Genomic DNA, 18792 nt, shown 5'->3' on the forward strand with positions numbered 1-18792 from the left:
AACCTCTACCTCCCAGGTTCAAGAGATTCTCCCACCTCAGCCTCTTGAGTAGCTGGGATTACAGGTGCCCACCACCACGTGTGGCTAATTTTGTATTTTTAGTAGAGAAGGGGTTTCACCATGTTGGCCAAGCTGGTCTCGAACTCCTGACCTCAGGTGATTTGCCCAACTCGGCCTCCCAAAGTGCTGGAATTACAGGCATGAGCCTCCATGCCCAGCCAAAACTCTTAACCCAACATCGAGCCCTTAGTAAGCACTCAATAAATGGAAGCCATTTTGATCATGATTATCAAAGTCTAGAATATAAAGTGGACTGTGTACATGTACTCTTTAGGAGCAGTCTTTTGGCCCCAAACTAGATTCTATGGGAATCCCCAGATAAGACGCGCCTCCAAAATGGAGTGGAGCCATGTGACCCAGGGTCTTTAGACATTGCTTCCTCAAACCTTTTTTTTTTACACCAGAGGCACAAGGATCTGGCCTCACTGGGAGATAAGCTTCTGGAAGTGGGGGCACATCAAGCATCTGCATGGTGCCAGTGCTTAGGCCTGAGCTGTCGTCTTCGCCAGCCTGTCCCTTTTGGGGAAGCTTCTGATAACTTCAGTTACTAAAGTCTTTCTGCCTGTTGGGATAATACAGTCGAATGCTCCACTGAGACATGCATTGAGAATGCATGGACCAGCATTAGAGGAAGTTATATTTCTGGAATATTACATATATTATATATCTGTGTAGTATATCAATTATATATATAAAATATGTATTTTGAATATATAATATTCAGTAGGCCCTAGAATGAGACCAACCCAAGGCCCAGCATCTGCAGAATGTCCAATGTGGGACCAGGAAGGAAAAACCAAACTACTCCTTTCCCCTCTTCCCCACACACCCTTCTCTCCTTCCAGATCCTTGGAGCTCTCCACCCTCAAAACCTGCAAGCTGCCCAGGTGTCTTCCAGCCCAATTCCAATTGCTTCCAGCCTCCTTCCTCCAGCACACCCCTGCAGCCTCAGGCCACTGATCCTAAGCCAAAGCCTCCCCCACCTCTGGGCTCAGAAGCAGGTGTAATCCCAACTCCAGCAGGGAACTTCAGAGGTGAAGGTCATGGGAGAATCTTTAGTCTTTGGTTCCCAGGAGAGAAGACACCCGAAGAGCAGGGAGCAGGAGACAGCTCCAGGCCATACATTTGTTTATTCATCAATCATTCATTTATGCACTAATCATTCATTCCCCCACCCATCAATCATCCATCTGCTTATTTATTCATTTGATGTGTTTGTACCTTGCGCTTGCTTTGGTTGCCACAGATGTTGGTCCTCTCCTGCTTTGATCTATCCCCTGCTTCTCCGGCAGCTGCACAGCAGAAGCCTTCTCATGTTGAGTACTTGGCTGAGAGGGTGTCTCCCTCTCAGAGGTGCCTGAGGAAAACCAAAGGGACAGTGCAGAGCTGTCTGCTGCCTGCAGGTTATCTACCATTGCAAAATCCAGCCTTCTGGTCCATGGGTCAGTAGGAGTTTTTGGGAGGGGCTGCAGAGGGGTCTCCAGGGCCAATCGAGGAATATGTGGTCTGGACATTCTCACTGCGTGCGAGCTCTAGCTGTTTAAAAAAACAATATTCTGGTCCTTCTGGGAGGAAGGGGACTGCAGGAGACTCTAAGCCTCTGTGCCTGGTTGTGAGGCCTGAGCTCAGCACTTTGGGGGCCCAGAGAACATGGTATGGGAAAACCTGGGACTGGAGTTTCAGAGGCCTAAGCTGTAAGCCTTCTGACAGGTCTCCCATCTTCCATCTTTCCATCTACCTGACCCCATAAAGCCTATTCTCAGTCAGCAGCCAGAGATCCTTTAGTAAAAGTCAAACCACATCCTGCCTCTGCTCAAAACCCTGCCCTGACTTTCAGTTCTCTCAGAGCAAAAGCCACGGCCCCACTTGATGGGGTCCCCCTCATCTCCCACTCCCTCCCTCCACTCAGCACCCCATGGCCCCATCCTTCCTGAACTCATCAGTCACAATCCTACCTTAGGGCTTTTGCTATATTTGTTTCTTCTGGAACACACTTGACCTGGGTGACATGCTTGAAAGTGACTCACTTTCTCACTTCCTTCAAGTCTTTGCTCAGCTGAAACCTTTTCCATGAGCCTACCATGACCCATCCTATTTAAAATTGCAAAGCACACAGGCGCACACACATACACACACACACACACACCACTCTCAACCCCCCTTACTCCTTAGCACTCATTACCTTCTAACATAATACACAATTTACTTATTATTTTTACCATTTATTATCTGTCTCTAGTTGTTCAAATATAACTTCCAATAGGGCAGGGGTCTTTGTATGTTTTCTTCACTAATGTGTCCCAAGGGTGGGCCATCCCATGGGTTCCTGGTATATAGCAGGAGCTAGTAAAACATTCCTTAGATGAAAGAAAGAAAGAAAGAAAGAATGAATGAATGAATGAATGAATGAATGGGCTGTAGAAAATTCTGAGGATGAAGCTTGTGAAGCTGGGGGTAGAATTTAGGGGCTTCCTGGGGTTAGAATTTAGGAGGCCCGCAGTGGCTTCTATCAGCTGTGCTGAGGAGAGAGGAGCCAGGCAAACTGCCTGCTGCCAGTCTTCTTGGGGAGTAAAGGTAGGCAGCAGCATCGGTAGAGATTGCGCTAACTCAAGATGCCAGCTCTGTGCCGCTCTGGGGCTGGCCAGCGCTCTGGATGTCATTAGCTGATTTGTTCTGCACTGCAGAATGTACTTTTCATATTTAGGCAGGAAAAACAGCTTTCAATCCTTGTGCCCTTTCTTCTGTGAGCTGTAGCACATGGCCTGCTTATTATGAATTAATCCTCTAAAGAGCATGTTCATTATTCTAATTTAATTGTGCTTCGTTTCAGAAAATAACGAAACCCAGTGCGGAATAAACTCCAATGCTGATCGGTTTTCAAGAAGTTAACCTAAGACAAAATACTGCTAGAGGGCAGCAGCAATTTGGAATCATTAAAGGGAATCCATGTAAATAATAAAAACAAAACTAAAATGCAGAATTAAATTAAGGAATAGGAAATTAAATTTGGGAATCTAATCTAAAATTGAGGCCTTATAAGCACAGGCTTACCCTGGCTTGGCTCTTCACTCAGGAGTGCTCAGGAAACGAGGTTCCGCAGAGGTTCCCAAGACCAGGGAAGTGGCAGCCCCTCCTGGGTGACAGTTTGCTGCTCTGGGAAGAGAAATGTGGGCTGAAGCGGGAGAAAGGGGACTTTCCCCCCACGGGGTCAACTGTGATGAAGATGAAAGCCACATTGTCACAGCTGCATCTGGATGACTCGTCCTGAGCCCTGGTGACCGGTTCAGGAGAACTGCCTGTGGCCAGGAGTCCAAGCTGCCACTCACTAGGGGGAAGCACAGGAAATGAGGCAGATGGTACTCAGTGGCTGCCGGCCTGAGATGCTGAGAGTGGTCAGCCCTGGGCCAAGAAGCTGCGCCAGCCCTCCTTCACCTTTGGGCCCTGGGTACCCTCCCACAGGTGACCCAGCTCAGGACAGAGGCTGAAGGAGTTTCCTCCTGCCCAGGCAGTGGCCCCTAAGCAGGGTCCTGGCCTCCCCACCACCACTGAGGGATCCCAGTTACAGATGGAGGAGATCCGGACTCCAGCATCATGATAGCAGGTCAGGCCTCCACCAGGCAAAATGAGAAAGGGAGGATGGGAAGGACGGGGCGTGGGGATGTGGAGAGAGCCAACTTAAAGACTTTAAAGTCAGATGTACAGTCAGGGGCAGACTTAGCACCATGGCTCAGACTTCAGACTTCATTATGCGTATTTCCAGGATTTTTAGCCCCTGTCCCTGTGGTATTCTCTCCCTTTCTCTCCATATTTCTACCTCCTCTGGCTTTCTTCCTCTCTTTCCGCCACCTCCCTCCTCAGAGTGAGAAGAGCTCAGCCTTTAGAGTCAGAAGCACTGATTTGGAGCCACAGGTCCTCCTCCTAGTTGACACTGGAGCTTCAACAAACGATCTCGCCTTCCTTGACCTCAGTTTCCTCATATGCAATGCAAATAATATCTGCCTCCTTGGTTTGTTACAAGGACTGTATGCAATAAAGCATATAGCACAGAGCAGACACTCAGCACTTCTGCTTTCTTATTGTCTGTTTCACCAGTGCTTGTTCACACACCACTCTCTACACACACACGCACACCCATGCACACGTGCACACACAGGCTCCATCCTCCGCCAAAGGCCTTAGGCGGTGTTTCTAGAGCCTCACAAGTAGTTGGAAAAAAAAAAAAAAAAAGTCCAGTCAATCAACTGCAATCAACTGCTTGCTTTGATTCATAAAGGCAAACATTCAAACAGATGGCCATATCCCAGTATCAAAGTAAAGTTTTCCATTGCCATTTTCATTTGGAGCTCTACATGGATAAATTAGCCACCTTAAAATAGATCCTTTTTTGAAAATAGAGAATGTGAACAAGCAAAAAAAAAAAAAAATCACTTGTTCTCATTTAATTCACAGTTTGAAGTCATGATCAAGAAACTGATGCACAAAATTGAGGCCACAATGTTGACTGGTCAGTTAAACAGTGATTGCATCTAAAACTATCAAACATGGAGACAGCACGACAAAAACAGCCAAGAGTTCTGTCTTGAATTCTCTGGCTACTTCCCTAATCTTATTTTGCTAACTGCCTGTAGAGAGCATGCGAGTCTCTTGCCAGTCCCCTGGTTTATACCTGTAAATTGAAACACAACCCATCTCAGTTCTCCCAGAACAAACCCAGAAACCTCACAGCAGCCACATGGTGTGGATCCAAAATCCATGGAAGATTTACCTTCAATGTCAATGGAAAGGAAGCTGGAGAGCCACACCCTGGCCTGAGGCTACCAGGGAGAAGGAAGGGTTACCCTAAAGGTGAGGAGCAGGGCCAGGTAAGCCATAAGGTTGCCCTACACCTAGGTCCAGGGGAAAATGCTGGAAAATGACCCCTCAGCCTTTAAAAGTTAAAGAAAAAGGCATGCAAATTTCTTAGACATATAAAACTCATAAGACTTATTTAGGGAGCTCAGTGGATGGGGAGTTAATTTCTAGAAGGCTGGAGTAAGTGTTGTCAGTTAAGTGGTATATGGACTGCATGTTTCTATTCTCCAAAATTCGTATGTTGAAACCCTAATTCCCAACAGGATGATATTAGGAAGTGGGGCCTTTGGGAGGCGATTCGGTTTAAATGAGGTCATAAGGACAGAGCTCCCATGATGAGATTAGTGACCTTACAAGAAGAAAAAGAGACTAGAGTCATTTGAGGACACAGAGAAAAGACAGCCATCTGTCTTCTCTCTAGGAAGAGGACCCTCACCAGATACTGGATCTGCTGGTGCCTTGATCTTGGACTTCTCAGCTTCCAAAAATGTGAGAAACAAGCGTTTGTTGTTTAAACCACCCAGTATATGGTATTCTGTTGTAGCAGCCTGAACTGACAAAGACAAATGGTGTCTGTATTTCTGATCTTCAGTCAAAACCTCTGTTTACAGAGTATGAAATTGCCTGTCTGGGAGGGATTTTGTGTGAAGGCAGTTTCACCACTTTACCACGAAGCCTCAAGTCATGTCTACCCAGCTTTCAAGGTGGCTACACTTGAGAAACTAATTTGTTTCCCTAAAACAACTAAATTCCTTTCCATATGAAGTCCATATAGCTTGAGTTTGTGCAACCCATCCATGCAGAGATCCTTTCCTCATTGGTGACTATAATATTGCTGATCACACTAGTGAAAATAGTCAACATTCATTGAAAGCTTACTCGATGCCAAACATTTGTTCTAAGTGCTTCCTAAGAATTATTTTATTGAATCCTTACAACAACCATGTGAAGTAGATATTATTACCCCCATTCTATAGATGAGGCAACTGAGCCCCAGAGGAACAGAGTAGCTAGCCTATTATAACAACAAAACTCAGCACCACCGGGGTTTGAACCCAGGCAATGTGCCAGATTCTGGAGCCTCCTAACCACTAAACAGCACTCCCTGTTGGTCACAAGCTCCCCCTGTCCACAAATCTACCCATAGTGACCCTAAATATAGGCCACATGGAAAAGAGAGTTCACCAGACCTTTGGAAACTCGTATCTGGAAAGCAGGCTTGTGTTTACACAGTGGCTTCACATAGCTTTTCTCCCCTGGTCCTTGGGAAACGTGGTGACTGGGTCTTCATGGTCATCCTTGCCTTTCAGCAAATGCTGTGTCCTGGATTCTGTAGGATGTGTGGTTTAGATACAAGACCATGCTTTATTCCGTCTCACGGATTAGCTTCTCACAGCCCATAAGGGCAACACAAGCTTGGCACCCAACAGAACATTCCTGGAAGAAACATCCTTGTCAGTGTGCAGGTACTCATTTAAATTCCAGACCCTGGTTGTTAAGACATACATCTGCAGTGGGCATATGTACTGTGATAGATGAAAACAGAAACGGTTTTCCACTGTATCTGTATTATTAGATTTGACCTACTATCGAAAGAGCAAAGAAAGAGTGGAAAATTAAAGGTGATTTGATATTAGCCTCCTATTCATATTAGAAAAAGTAACTGCTCTTGCGGTTTTCCTCACAGAGGTGTCTTTATTCATTTGACATGCCTTTAATAACTAATTCTAGTTGTCTGGTTGCCAAGAAAGATTTCCTATGGGCAGACTTGAAAGTGACTCGGAACTCTTTGCATGCCCGGCTTCAAATGATCCCAGAACAGCAAACATTCAGCTTCCCTCCAGACTTCTGAAGTGTGGGAATAACATGAAAGAGTGAACAAGAATCCTTCTGCAGCCTGCGTATGCTATGAGCAGAGCTGTCTGGCAGAGGTTATAGCTCTGTCTACATGGACCAGGCATAGTGAGATTTGGAAATAATCTCATGCATTTGATCCATGGAGTCAGCCAAACCAAATGATTTATTTCGAGAAAGTAAATCTGCTTTGGGGCCAGAATGGTGTAGGTCAGTCATAAACAGACTAAGATTTCCTCCCTCTGCACAGACCTGGAGTGGGCAGAGAAAGGTTGGAAAAACCACCACAATTGCTCTCAGAGGGTCACAACCAAGGAGCTCATGCTATGAATATGCACACATATTCGCTACAGTGCCCATTCATCTACTTATGCCAGGCTAAGTGGATGACAGACACACATAAACTAATTTAATTCTCACAAGCATCCTACTTAGAAGATACTAGTATCATTATTCCTATTTTACAGATGGGAAAACTGAGCCTCTGAGATATTCAGTAATTTTCCCAGGACAACAGTTTTGGAAGCGGAAGTTGGTGAGGTGTTCATCAGACATTTCTTTTTTTCCTCCTGGGCACACAAGATATCACTTTCCCTCCTGTGAAGTTAGATGCAGCCATCTGACTGAATTCCGTCCCACAGAAAGTAGATAGAAGTGAGATACGTCATTTTCAGTTCCTGCCCATATACAATTCTCTCTTTTCCTATTCAATGACTGAATGGAGAGGGTTCTGAGGACCTAGAGAGGGCAGAACCTGAATATGTAAGAATGCAGGATTCTAAACAACTGCTTTGAGCAGAGCCCCCTTCATCAACCCACACTGGATGGTGATATGAGCTAGAAATAACCTATTGTCTTAAGCCACTGAAATCTGGTGATTGTTGCTTCCAGCTAAAAACCTAAACTGACTAATGCAACTCATAAACTGTTCGCAAACTTAAGGATTCCTTTTTTTTTTTTGAGATGGAGTCTCGCCCTGTTGCCCAGGCTGGAGTGCAGTAGCGTGATCTCGGCTCACTGCAACCTCCAACTCCCGGGTTCAAGCAATTCTCCTGCTTCAGCCTCCTGAGTAGCTGGGATTACAGACACATGCCACCACACCTGGCTAATTTTTGTATTTTTAGTAGAGACGGGGTTTCACCATGTCAGTCAGGCTGGTCTCAAACTCCTGACCTTGTGATCTGCCCACCTCAGCCTCCCAAAGTGTTGGGATTACAGGCGTGAGCCACCGCCCAACCCGAAATTTAAGGATTCCAAAGTTCATGCTCTTAACCTTTCTCTTGTCTGTAACCACACTGGGTCTGATCTACTCATTTCCAGGGGACATTAGGAAAGCTCCCATTTTTTTGAGTATCAGTGTACTTTCTGCTCCAGAGGTCCTGAGGTGGTGGTGTTTTTTTGCTTTCTGCTTTCCTACCTACACAGACACATTTCTATTTTTTTTTTTTAATGAATCTGATAAAAGCTTCACCTCCTATTTCTTGGTTAATCTGTACCCATCGTGGGGCTCTGCATCTCCAAGTTGTCTTTTGATTTCTCCTCTGCCATGTTATCAGTAACATCTGATCAGTTACTTGTGTCTCTTCCATCCTCATCCTTCACTCCATTTCCCCCATCACATCTCACCTGGCTTAATCACAGCACTCTCCAAACTTGCCTCTTCTCCTCCTGCCCATCATCCCATTGCCTCCAAAAGGATCTTCCTAAAATAGACCTGGTCCCAGTATCCCCTGCATCAAATTTTTTAATGTAAAGTCTATCAATATCATAATGCAAATACCCTTTAATCAAGCAATTCCAAGTCAATGAATTTATAGATACATGCACAAAATGATAACACATACAAAGATATTCACTGCATCATTGTTTGAAGTGGCAAAAGATTAGAAACACCAAATGTCCATCAATAGAGTCCTATTACATTAACTATAGATTGCAATGAGCTCCACCTAAAAATCTCTAAGATCTATGGTTAAGTATAATGTGCAAAGTACAGGACAGTGTATATAAGATGCTAATATTGGTGTTTGAAAAGTAATAGGGAGATATATTTACACATATGTTTACGAAGACATGGAATACCTTTGAAAGAATGTACAAGAAACTGGTAATAACAACTGCTTCTGGAAAGGGAACTGAGTGACTAAGGATCAGGGAGGAGAAGGAGAAACACTCTTTAGTGAATACACATTTGTATTGTTTGAAGACTTTACGCATGTATTAACTTTTTAAAAAATAAAATAAAACTGTTTCCTAGTGCTTATTTGATGAAAGCCAAATCCTGCAGGATGAAAGAAAAGACTCTGAGCTCTGGCTCCAACACGTTTTTTCTGCTTGCTCTCTCACTCGACCGCACGGTTCTCTGAACATTCCTGGTACTCCCTCATCTCTGTGCTTTTGTTTAGGTCTCTCTCTCCCCTGGAAACTCCCATCCCTACTCAGCAGAAACTAATCCATGTTATCGCCTTCATTTTCTTTATAACTCTATATCATGGCCCTTTATCCCAGTTTGCTCTGCACAAGAGATGTGTCTTTCTTTCCTGCAAGATGATGTGTTGTCTGACACATAGAAAGTGTTCAAAATCTCCCTGTGCCTTCAACCAAAGCTATAATTCTACATGTCTCAGCAACAGCTTCTAGAAATAGCTGGGAAGGGGGAAAGGGATGGGCTTACCCTTCCCCACAAAGAAGGTGCCACATCTGAAATCTGTCCGATTAGGTTGTGGGCTGGACTAAGTAAGTAATATATCTCAGCCTGGGGCACCGGAACACTCTGCAAGAATGGACCTCCTTCCTCTGGTTCACTCCCAAGGCCACTTCTCCATCCCCAGTCTGTTTGCCCAAAGACCAGCAGGTCAATGGTGCTGCTATGCTCAAGACTGAAATTGTCTCTTTGGCATGAGGCTGACTGCACAATGCTTTCTGGGGAGAGAGATATCCATTGCCCTAGACCACAGTCTGGGGTTTAAACTCAGTTGTCACAATTATTTGAAGCCTATTAAGTTTATTTATGTTCCAAAGCAGGTCCACTAGAGAAGGACCATCATAGTCATAAATATCAGGGCTGCTGTTCTCTCCAGACCCAGCTGTGCCTCTATGCCCCTCCCCTTCTCAGTGCTGCAGGCCCTGCTTACAGGCTGGAGCCATGCACTCTGATTCGGTGCAGTATCCATGCCCTGTTCAATCAATTCTGCCAGCCCAGCTAGTCAACACACACTTCTACACATTCTGTGTAGTGGGAGTATGTTTAAGCAAGACTCAGGTATCCATGGGAATGATGGCACCTCCCAGTCCTGTCCATGTTAAATACATAAAGTTCAGGAGTCCAGGCTTTTGCCTCCAAGACTCATGGGACCCTACGGACTGGCACTGAACCCTGGGCAGAGTTAGGAACCCTTCTAACCCAACTGGAAGTCTTTAAAAAAACAAAGACTGATTGCATCACTGCTGAAGATGCTTTCTGAGTTCTCGGCTGGGCGAGAGTTTCATAATTTTACCCATCAGTGTGGTTTAAAGGAGACCACTTAGTCCTAAGAGCAGTGTTTTCCAAAGCATATCCCATTGTACACTGGTCTTATACAATGAAAAAGTAAAGATGATTGTGTAGTCAAAAAAGTTTTGAAACCCTGAATACTAGATTCTCATGTGGGGAGATTCACAGTGCACTTTGCGTATTAGAGAGCCTGCAAAGTCCTGCAATAAAGAAATGTGTTTAACCCAGTGTGAGCTAAACATGTTTCACAAAAGAATCCTTTTTTGGTGACATCTATGGATATCCCCTGGTAGGAGTGTTACATGGAGTACCTTTGGGGAAAGCTGCCTTTAGAAAAGCGTGTGTGTGTGTGTGTGTGTGTGTGTGTGTGTGTGTGTGTGTGTCCCTTACCCACAGAGCATCCTGAGGCTTAGTCTAGGGGGAAGAACACTTCTGTAACCTTCACCTCCCTGTCTTCCCGTTCCCAAGTCTTGAGCTGGCCACCAAGCCTGCCCAGGTCCAGGTGTTCTTCCTTTCTCTGCTGGCTCTTTTCTTCTCTGCCTCAGCCCAGGATGTTGGAGGAAGGAAGGGAAAATGTCAGCTTCAACTTCAACCAACTGACCCATTCCCCACCTACCTGTAGTTTGGCCCACAGTCTGATTTAACATCTACCGTTTCTTGATTTAAAGAATGAGATTGAAAAATTACTTTATCCTTCTTCCCAGAGTGTTCTCCAAGTTTACTTCTCCCAGGAAGCCTCACCTGTGAGTATGCGCTGTTGGTTTAGGGCAGTGGTTGTCAAATTGTGTTCCCTGGATCAGCAGCAAAGTAGCAGCATCACCTGGAAACTTGCTAGAACTGCAAATTCTCAGACTGCCAATGAATTGGACATTCTGGGGGTATTTTTGTTTTAACAAGCCCTCCAGGTGATTCTGATGCAAACCATTGGTCTAGGGTTTTGGAAATCTCTTTCACTGAACAGGTTCTATTTTTCCTCATTCATTTTCTGCATATGTTTTTATTTATACCACGCAAAATTTTGAAAAGGATGTGGACAGCCAATATTGAAATACTTACGTGCCAGCACAATTAAACAAGTGTGCAGACACTCTTTCTCCTAGTAACTGCCTGACTCACTCCCTCACCTCCTCCAGGTCTCAGAGAGGCCTTCCTTGATCATTTCCAAAATGTCAGTCTCCTCTCATTGCCCTCCTACTCCCTTTCCTCCTCTACTTTATTTTTCTCCTTAGCATTGATTATTATTTAATATCTATATAATTTATACATTTTTATTTTCTCTCTCCTACCTTGAATATAAGCTCCATGGGGCAGGGCTTTTCATCTATTTCATTCCCTTCCTCATCCCCAGCATTAGAAAGCTTCCTGCTTCAAGACACATTTGTTCAAAAGATGACCCTTATCATAAGGAGGCAGGAGAGGTCTGCTGTGCTAATGAAACATGGAATTTTATTCTGAGCTTCCTAGCAGCCAAAGAGTTGCAAAGATCTCTTTATGTAATAACAGGAAACCCGTCCTCTTGCAAAGGACAGAATTAGCCCAGACCCCCTTTTTTCCCTGTTTGCTCCCTGGGTGGGTAATAGCTATTACTGATAATGTCCCTGGGAAGCTCTGTGCTCAAGTCAGAGCCACCTGGAAGCCTCAACCAGCTTCTATCTCCACTGATTCAATCTAAGGGAAGATTTTCTTTTTTCTCCAGTGAGAAATGGGCAGACTCCTCCCAAACATGTCTGTGCCAAACTTGTCTCCTGGCAGGAGAAGCAAAAGGGCACACAAATTACAGGAAAATGTCTGTTCATCGAATCAGTTTTGTAGGTTAAATGTGGTGGGACAGGAAGGAAGGGGCAGGAGAGCGTTCGACCATATTGAGTTCTTTTTTGAACTGCCTGAAAGGGTAGCCCCCACCTGGGGAGAGTGTATCTAGCACTGATAAATTTATAAAGTATTTGACCTTTAATCAATCCTAATATTTTCAATCCGCAGAGCCTTCTTAAACGCCTGCAGCCCTGCCCCTAGGCCCCCATTCATCACAATTACTGCTCCAACTGTCGGAGGCAGGGCATGAAATGGCGCATGCTGACGTCCAATATTTTATCACTAATAAAGAGAAACATCCCAAGTATTTGCACAGTTCTGATACTTTCCAGCCCCGAGCCCAGGAAAAGGGGGAGTGTGGTGATTTACGCTCACTGCCAGGCACTGTTAATTGGGCTCCAGGCTAGAGGCCCTGGGGCTGCTTTTCTTTGCCTCCCAACCATGAACCAGGATGTACAGACAGCAGTGGGTCAGGGGTGTAGGTGAGGCCTGCAGAGCACACAGTAGGCCCTCACTCCGTTATCCGGGACGTGGTATAAAGCACTAGAAAGGGGAGTTTTTCAAAATCAAGACTTGGCAAGTGCTTGCCTCCACTGGTGGCTAAACAGATCCAATGTTTGTGAGCAACCTTCTTCCACTTGTTGCCACGGCTGGGCTGCAATCCTCCCCATGTTCATTGTCTTGCCTTCCCGCCCCTCCCCACCCCATCCCTAGTCAGGGTCTGCAGTCCAGCCCCATTTCCTTCTCAGTTCAAAGTACCCCCCGTCTGCCTCCTAGCTCCAAGCACAGGGAAGCTCAGTTTCCAGTCACAGCATTCAGACAACCCACAGGCTGCATCTACATAGCACCCAAACATCTGGATGAAATGTAAACAAAACAAGCAGATGTTTCTCTTTCATTACAGCAGGTGCCTTAGCAGTGCCCTTAGCCTGGGACTGAAAAGAAAGGGCTCCCTCTGGAATCCAAGTTCCCAGAGGGAGTCTGGGAGAGCTGCATACCCTTGGCTTATCAAGGAGCCAGTCCCTCGGGTGTCATAGATGGGGATGAGCAAAGAAAGCCTGATACTCCTAGGGGAAAGATGCTGGTGAAACTGACAAAGGAGGATGGTGTCCGTATGGACAGAATGAAAGGTTCAGGAATTGTGGGCAAGAGAAGGAGATGTCAATGCAAATCAGTGGAGGAAGGTGTTGATTTCAAATCTCTCTCTAATTTCATTGTGACAAACAGTTTCCTGAGCCTCCACATTCCACACCACTACCTTCCAGGAAATGAAACAAGACGTGCCTGCACAAAACTCTGTCTTAGCCCCAGGGTCTCCTGTGCAAGAGGAGTTGGGCTCCAGAAATCGAGGATGTCCTGGGGCTTGGATGACCTGGGGTTTCCAAAACAGCACAAACCTCCCCTTTCTCAGCCATCTTCCACCTAACAGGACACTAAAAGATGCATCACATTAGACTAATAAAGGTGGGTGAGAGGTTCATGAAAGGGATAATAAGGGAGGACAGGGGACAAGGGACCATGAAGAACAGAGTGATAACAGCCACAGAGAACCAGAGGCAAAAACAGATGAACTGGTTTCCACTTGCCTCCCCGTCACTCCCGCCAGACCCTATACCCTGACTCTGCGTGGCCCACTCACATACTCGCGCAGTGCAGTCCCTGAACACACTCCCTGGTCCTCTTCCCTGCTCCCCCAGCCCTGTGTGTGACACTCACACTCCCCCAGGTCTCTCCTCTACTCCTCAAGCCCTGGGTGCACTGATACACTGTCCAATCCTATCCCCCGCTGCCCCAGGCCCTGGGTGTAACATTCAACACACTCCAGTCCAGTCCTAACTTCCCCAGCTCCATGTGACACTGAACACATTCCCCCAGTCCTCTGGCCCATCCCCTCGTCTCTGTGTGTTTCACTGAACACACTCAGTCGTGACCCCTACTTCCCCAGCCTCTGGGTGTAATGCTAAACACACTCCTAGTCCTGCTCCTTACTCCCCCAGCCTCTGGGTATAGCATTAAACACAGTCCTCCGTCCTCTCCCCCCTCCTCCAGTCCTGGGTGTAACACTGGACATGCTCTCCTGACCGTCTCCCCTTTCTCAGTCTTGGGTGCAACACTTAACACACCCTCCAGTCCTGTCCCACAGGCTCCCAACCCGTGGTAAGGCACGGCTCCCACACTCAATGGGGAGCCAAGGAACAGTTTCACTGCACTCCCTTGGCTCCTCCCCTGTCCGTCACAACAAACACATTCCTCAGGGTCACCTTCTTCAGTGGCAACTATCTTACCCTACTATCTGCAGAAAGACTCTCAGGTCCCCGCTGTGATTCTGTGTGCCAGCCCAGTACAAACAAGCCTCGTGGAGAGAGAGGGAGAGACAGAGAGAAAGGGGAGAGAGAGGAGAGAGTTTGGGGCTGGCAGCAGTGGTGAGGATTGCAGCTCCCCATCCATCCATTAATTACTGGATTTTGTGTCAAAGGCAAATATTTTCCTTTGACCTCAGTGCTCCTGTCTGCGACACTGAGCAGCAATCTGGCATCAGGCACCCTGGGAAAGGGGCTGATTGCCACAGAAAGCTGAGAATTCAAGAACTGGACTCTGCTTAGGCCCGGGTCAGCCACAACGTGGGGAAAGAGGATTACACTCTGGTAGGGAGGATTATGGCATTTTTGTTTTGTTTTTCTTGCTTTTTTTATGAAACAGGAAGTGCCAAGCAATGCCCCCAGGCTTTGGGGTTTCTAAGTGAAGAATTTTACCCCTGATAACCACAGCAAACCCTGAAAGAAGTGGAGGGCTTCCTTTCATACTTCAGGAGGCTGGGAGGGGGTAAGGGGTAGGAATCAGACACAAAGAAAACTGAAGTATGGGTGATCCAATTCCCCTTCCCCCAAGTAGCCTTGCTTTTTAGCTCCATGGGTTAGAAGTTTATAGGAATTCTGGATCCATGGTTTCCTATGGTCGCTTTTACAGATCTTGTTAATTTATTACCCGTGGTTACACTTTTAATGGAAATCATGAAGAAATGGCAAAGGAAACATGAGCTAATTTTTTTTCCAGTGACACATTTCACTGCTATTTAAATAGCTGTTTTGCCAAACCAAACACAGCGCTTACAGCCAGCGGTGACACATGAAGGAGATCACTGTGGCCGATCTGGCCTGCAGCATCCAGAACAGGCAAGACTTTCTCTCAGCTTCCCTAAGGGCCGGAGGCCAAATGGGGCGGGCAGGGAAGTTGGAGCCTGGGGTGCAGCTAGAGCCCCAGAGCTGGGTGAGTGCAGCATCCACCCACCCCGTGTATGGCTGCTTCCCTGCTGCCTCCTGTCCACTCCTCACCCCTGAGAGGCTGTGGGGTGACTGTTTTCCCCCACCAGCCTGGGGTACCCCCCAGACTGGGCCACAGCAAGGCCACCAGCAGGGTCTCCTGGCCCTCACTGAGGATGATCTCCTGAGGCCTTTAGCCAGGAACATTATCAGGTTGTATAAAACCAGAGATAGACTTTGGGGAATCCCTGGCCAGCTCGGTTCCAGCTCTGTGACCACGGCAACAGTGTCCTGTGACCACGCTCACACAGACGCCTTTGTTAGGCAACCCCAGGGCCTGTGACTTCTCCTCCTCAGAAATGTTGGCCTCTGATGCACTCTTGCTCCCCAACTTGGGGACTGTGATGTCACCAAGCATTTATGGCCTTCTCAAGAAGCCAGTTGAGAGTTGTGGCATTTGGCGAGAAAGACTCCAGGGCTGGGATGTTGGGGAAGAGGAAGAGGCCACAGTTTGTGGCAATGGCGGGTGCGGGAGGAATGGAAGGAAAACTGTTCACTGCAGCCAAGTCAGAGCCTCCCCAGGGTTCAAAACTGCAGTGGGATTGAGGAAAGCCAAGCACTTAAGGTCTGACATGAGGGCAGTGGGAACCTTGATTCATTTGTCCAATCTCAGGGGCCCTGTGACAGAGAGCCAGTGGCACCAATATCCTCCCCATGAGCTCTGCTAAAGAACAGCAGGAAGGGGCAATCCAAGAAGCAGGCACAAAAAGGGGAGAGAATATTCTGGAGGGAGGAGCCCAAGCCAGCAGGAGCTAGGATTTCAGCCCCTCCCAGGTCCTGCTGGATCCCAAACAAGTCCAGCTACTTCTCAGATTCCCCCTCCATGGGAGGCTCTGTGGCCCCAGAGCCCACTGCCAGTGTCAAGGTGGCAGAGCTGAGGGGCCATGACAGAATCCGGGCAGCAGGCCTGCTGGCACCCTGGGAGAAACCACTCTCCATCCTCCTCTTTTCAGGGAGAAAACCCACATTAGTGAGGCTCGGGAGAGAAGTTAACTGTCATCTTCCCTTTGCCAAAAAGTATATTAAATTCACTGACCACATTTTTCCAAACCCAAGCACAGAGGACATTAGATCAATGCACACTGGCTGGGCTCTGGTGCGCCGGGCACCCCACACATTTCATTTTGCATTATTAATATTTAAACCAAAGCAGCTGTTTGCACACACAGAACCCAGAGCCTGCCCAGGGCTCCTGTGGAGAATCCTTTCTGGGATCAGATGTACTGGCTAGGAAGCCCATTGTTGACACTCAGGACTTTGAATTTCCTGAGTAGAAATCCATTGATCAGGAATGGATGAGATTTCTGGGATATTTCTGAGCAAGAGGAACTGGTGCTTCATGATGATCTGGCTTCGCTGAAATTCCCTGAGGGACTAAGTAGCAGGGCCCACCCTGAGCAGATTTTTGAGAGGGGTGGGGTGAAAGTATCTCTTTAGGCACCAACCTCCCCTCTGAGCCCTCTTCTGCCAAGCATTTTGCACCTTAGAGCCTGGAGTCCTCTCCCTGGGCATTTGCAAGTTAAAGCCTCGTCTCTAAGCCTGGCTGGGAGACTTGCCTGAGTCCCGCCCCGGCAACCTGATGCACACGGCCCCTTCCCAAGCTGCCTCAACTCTCACCTTCAGCCGCATGCTCCAGAGTCTGCTCTCCATTTTCCAGACACACTGAAATTCTGACCTTCCACAGATCACCTGCTATTTCTGCTTGCCTTTGAAATCTCAGGACAAAATCTGCCTCTCCTCTGCTACCCCTACTCTCCACTAGGACAAATTAATTATTCTTCTCTCCTTCCATCACACTCTGTCCCCCTTTATTTTGACATATATCTCAGTATATTGCAAATCTGTTTCTATACCTGTACTTTCAATGCACATCATGCTTTAAATAGAGTATATTATGTAATTCTTACAACAACCCTCTGAGGTAGGTACCATTTCACAGATGACAAATCTCAGACTTGGAGATTCTAAATAGCTTACCTAAGGTTACATAGTTAGAAAGTATGTATTTCCTCTGCCATGCCAAAACTGAGCTCCTCAAAGAAGGGGCCGTTGTCTTATGCATTCAGGGCCTACCTAACACAGTCTCATTATAAGCTCTCAATAAGCGTTTGTCAAAAAAAATTTTTTTTCGAGATGGAGTTTCACTCTCATCACCCAGGCTGGAGTACAGTGGTGTGCAATCTCGGCTCACTGCAACCTCTGCATCCCAGGTTCAAGCAATTCTCCTGCCTTGGCCTCCCAAGTAGCTGGGATTACAAACATGTGCTACCACACCCAGCTAATTTTTGTAGTTTTAGTAGAGATGGGATTCACCATATTGGTCAGGCTGGTCTCGGACTCCTGATCTCAGGTGATCCACCCACTGCAGCCTCCCAAAGTGCTGGGATTACAGGTGTGAGCCACCACACCCAGCCTCAAAATAAAATTAAATAGAGCAAACAGAAATATTATCCCAGGTCGGGACCTGCTGAGCTGCCCTCGTGTCACCATTTTCTTTAGGCTACAGCCCCAACTCTCGCTCCTGGAGAAAGAGGAGTATCCATGTAGCAGTAAGCCAGACCTGGATTCAAATTCCCATTCCCCTTGAATTTAAACTAGCCGTGTCTCTGTTTTTCCATTTGCAAACTGTTGAAAATAATAGTACCAGCCTTAATTATTACAACAACCAATTCAGTCCTGCCTGAGCCAGATTAGAGAAGAGAGGAGGAGGTCATGGCCCACAGGAAAATAGTAAGGATTACATGAAGTGATATGCAGAGAGCATCTAGCCCAGTTCTTACCACGTTTATAGACATACACTGCTGATGTCTTGGGACACTGAAGTGCTTTGACAGCAACAATGATGACAATGTGTTAGATTGCCATTTAGTGCCTTACAGGGCTCCCTAAGCTGCTGCCACATGGATATCTTCAATTAGCCCTCACAACTATTATAAGTCTAGCATTACTGTCATGATCCTGTTGTAGACATCTAGAGCTATGTAACAAACCGCCCCCAAAAAAGTAGTGGCTTAAGATGGTAACATTTGTTTTGCTCACAAATCTGCAATTTGGGTAGGTAGGGCTCAGTGGGAAAGCCCCTACCCCCTCCTCGGTTCAGCACCAGCTGGGCCAGTAGAAGACTGAGGGCCAGAATCATCTGATGGCTCTCATGTGTCTGGCCACTGATAGTGGTTGTCAGCTGAGACTTGAGCAGGGACCCTCAGCCAGAACCTACGTATGCCCTTTCTGCGTGGCCTGGGCTTCCTCACAGTATGGCGGCCAAATTCCAGTTCTGGGGTGGGGGCGAGAGAAAGAGAGAGCATGCCAGCAGAAGCCACATGCCTTTTGTAACCTAGCCTAGGCAGGCATGTGGAGTCACTTCTGATGCATTTATTTGCTGAGGCAGTCACAAAGACCTGC

General features: G+C 46.8%; 1 protein-coding gene across 1 annotated transcript in view; it reads right to left on the reverse strand.

Moving 5' to 3' along the window:
* LOC116524215 (uncharacterized protein C2orf91-like) overlaps positions 1–18792 on the reverse strand; it is a 57147-nt gene that overhangs the window by 16250 nt on the left and 22105 nt on the right. The window contains exon 2 of the mRNA XM_032239406.1: positions 1282–1417. Coding sequence (XP_032095297.1) covers positions 1282–1417 — 136 coding nt within the window. The remainder of the gene's footprint in view (positions 1–1281; positions 1418–18792) is intronic.

The sequence above is a fragment of the Sapajus apella genome, unplaced genomic scaffold (assembly GCF_009761245.1).
Source record: "Sapajus apella isolate SASKATOON/1434 unplaced genomic scaffold, GSC_monkey_1.0 scaffold44, whole genome shotgun sequence".
Classification (NCBI taxonomy): domain Eukaryota; kingdom Metazoa; phylum Chordata; class Mammalia; order Primates; family Cebidae; genus Sapajus; species Sapajus apella.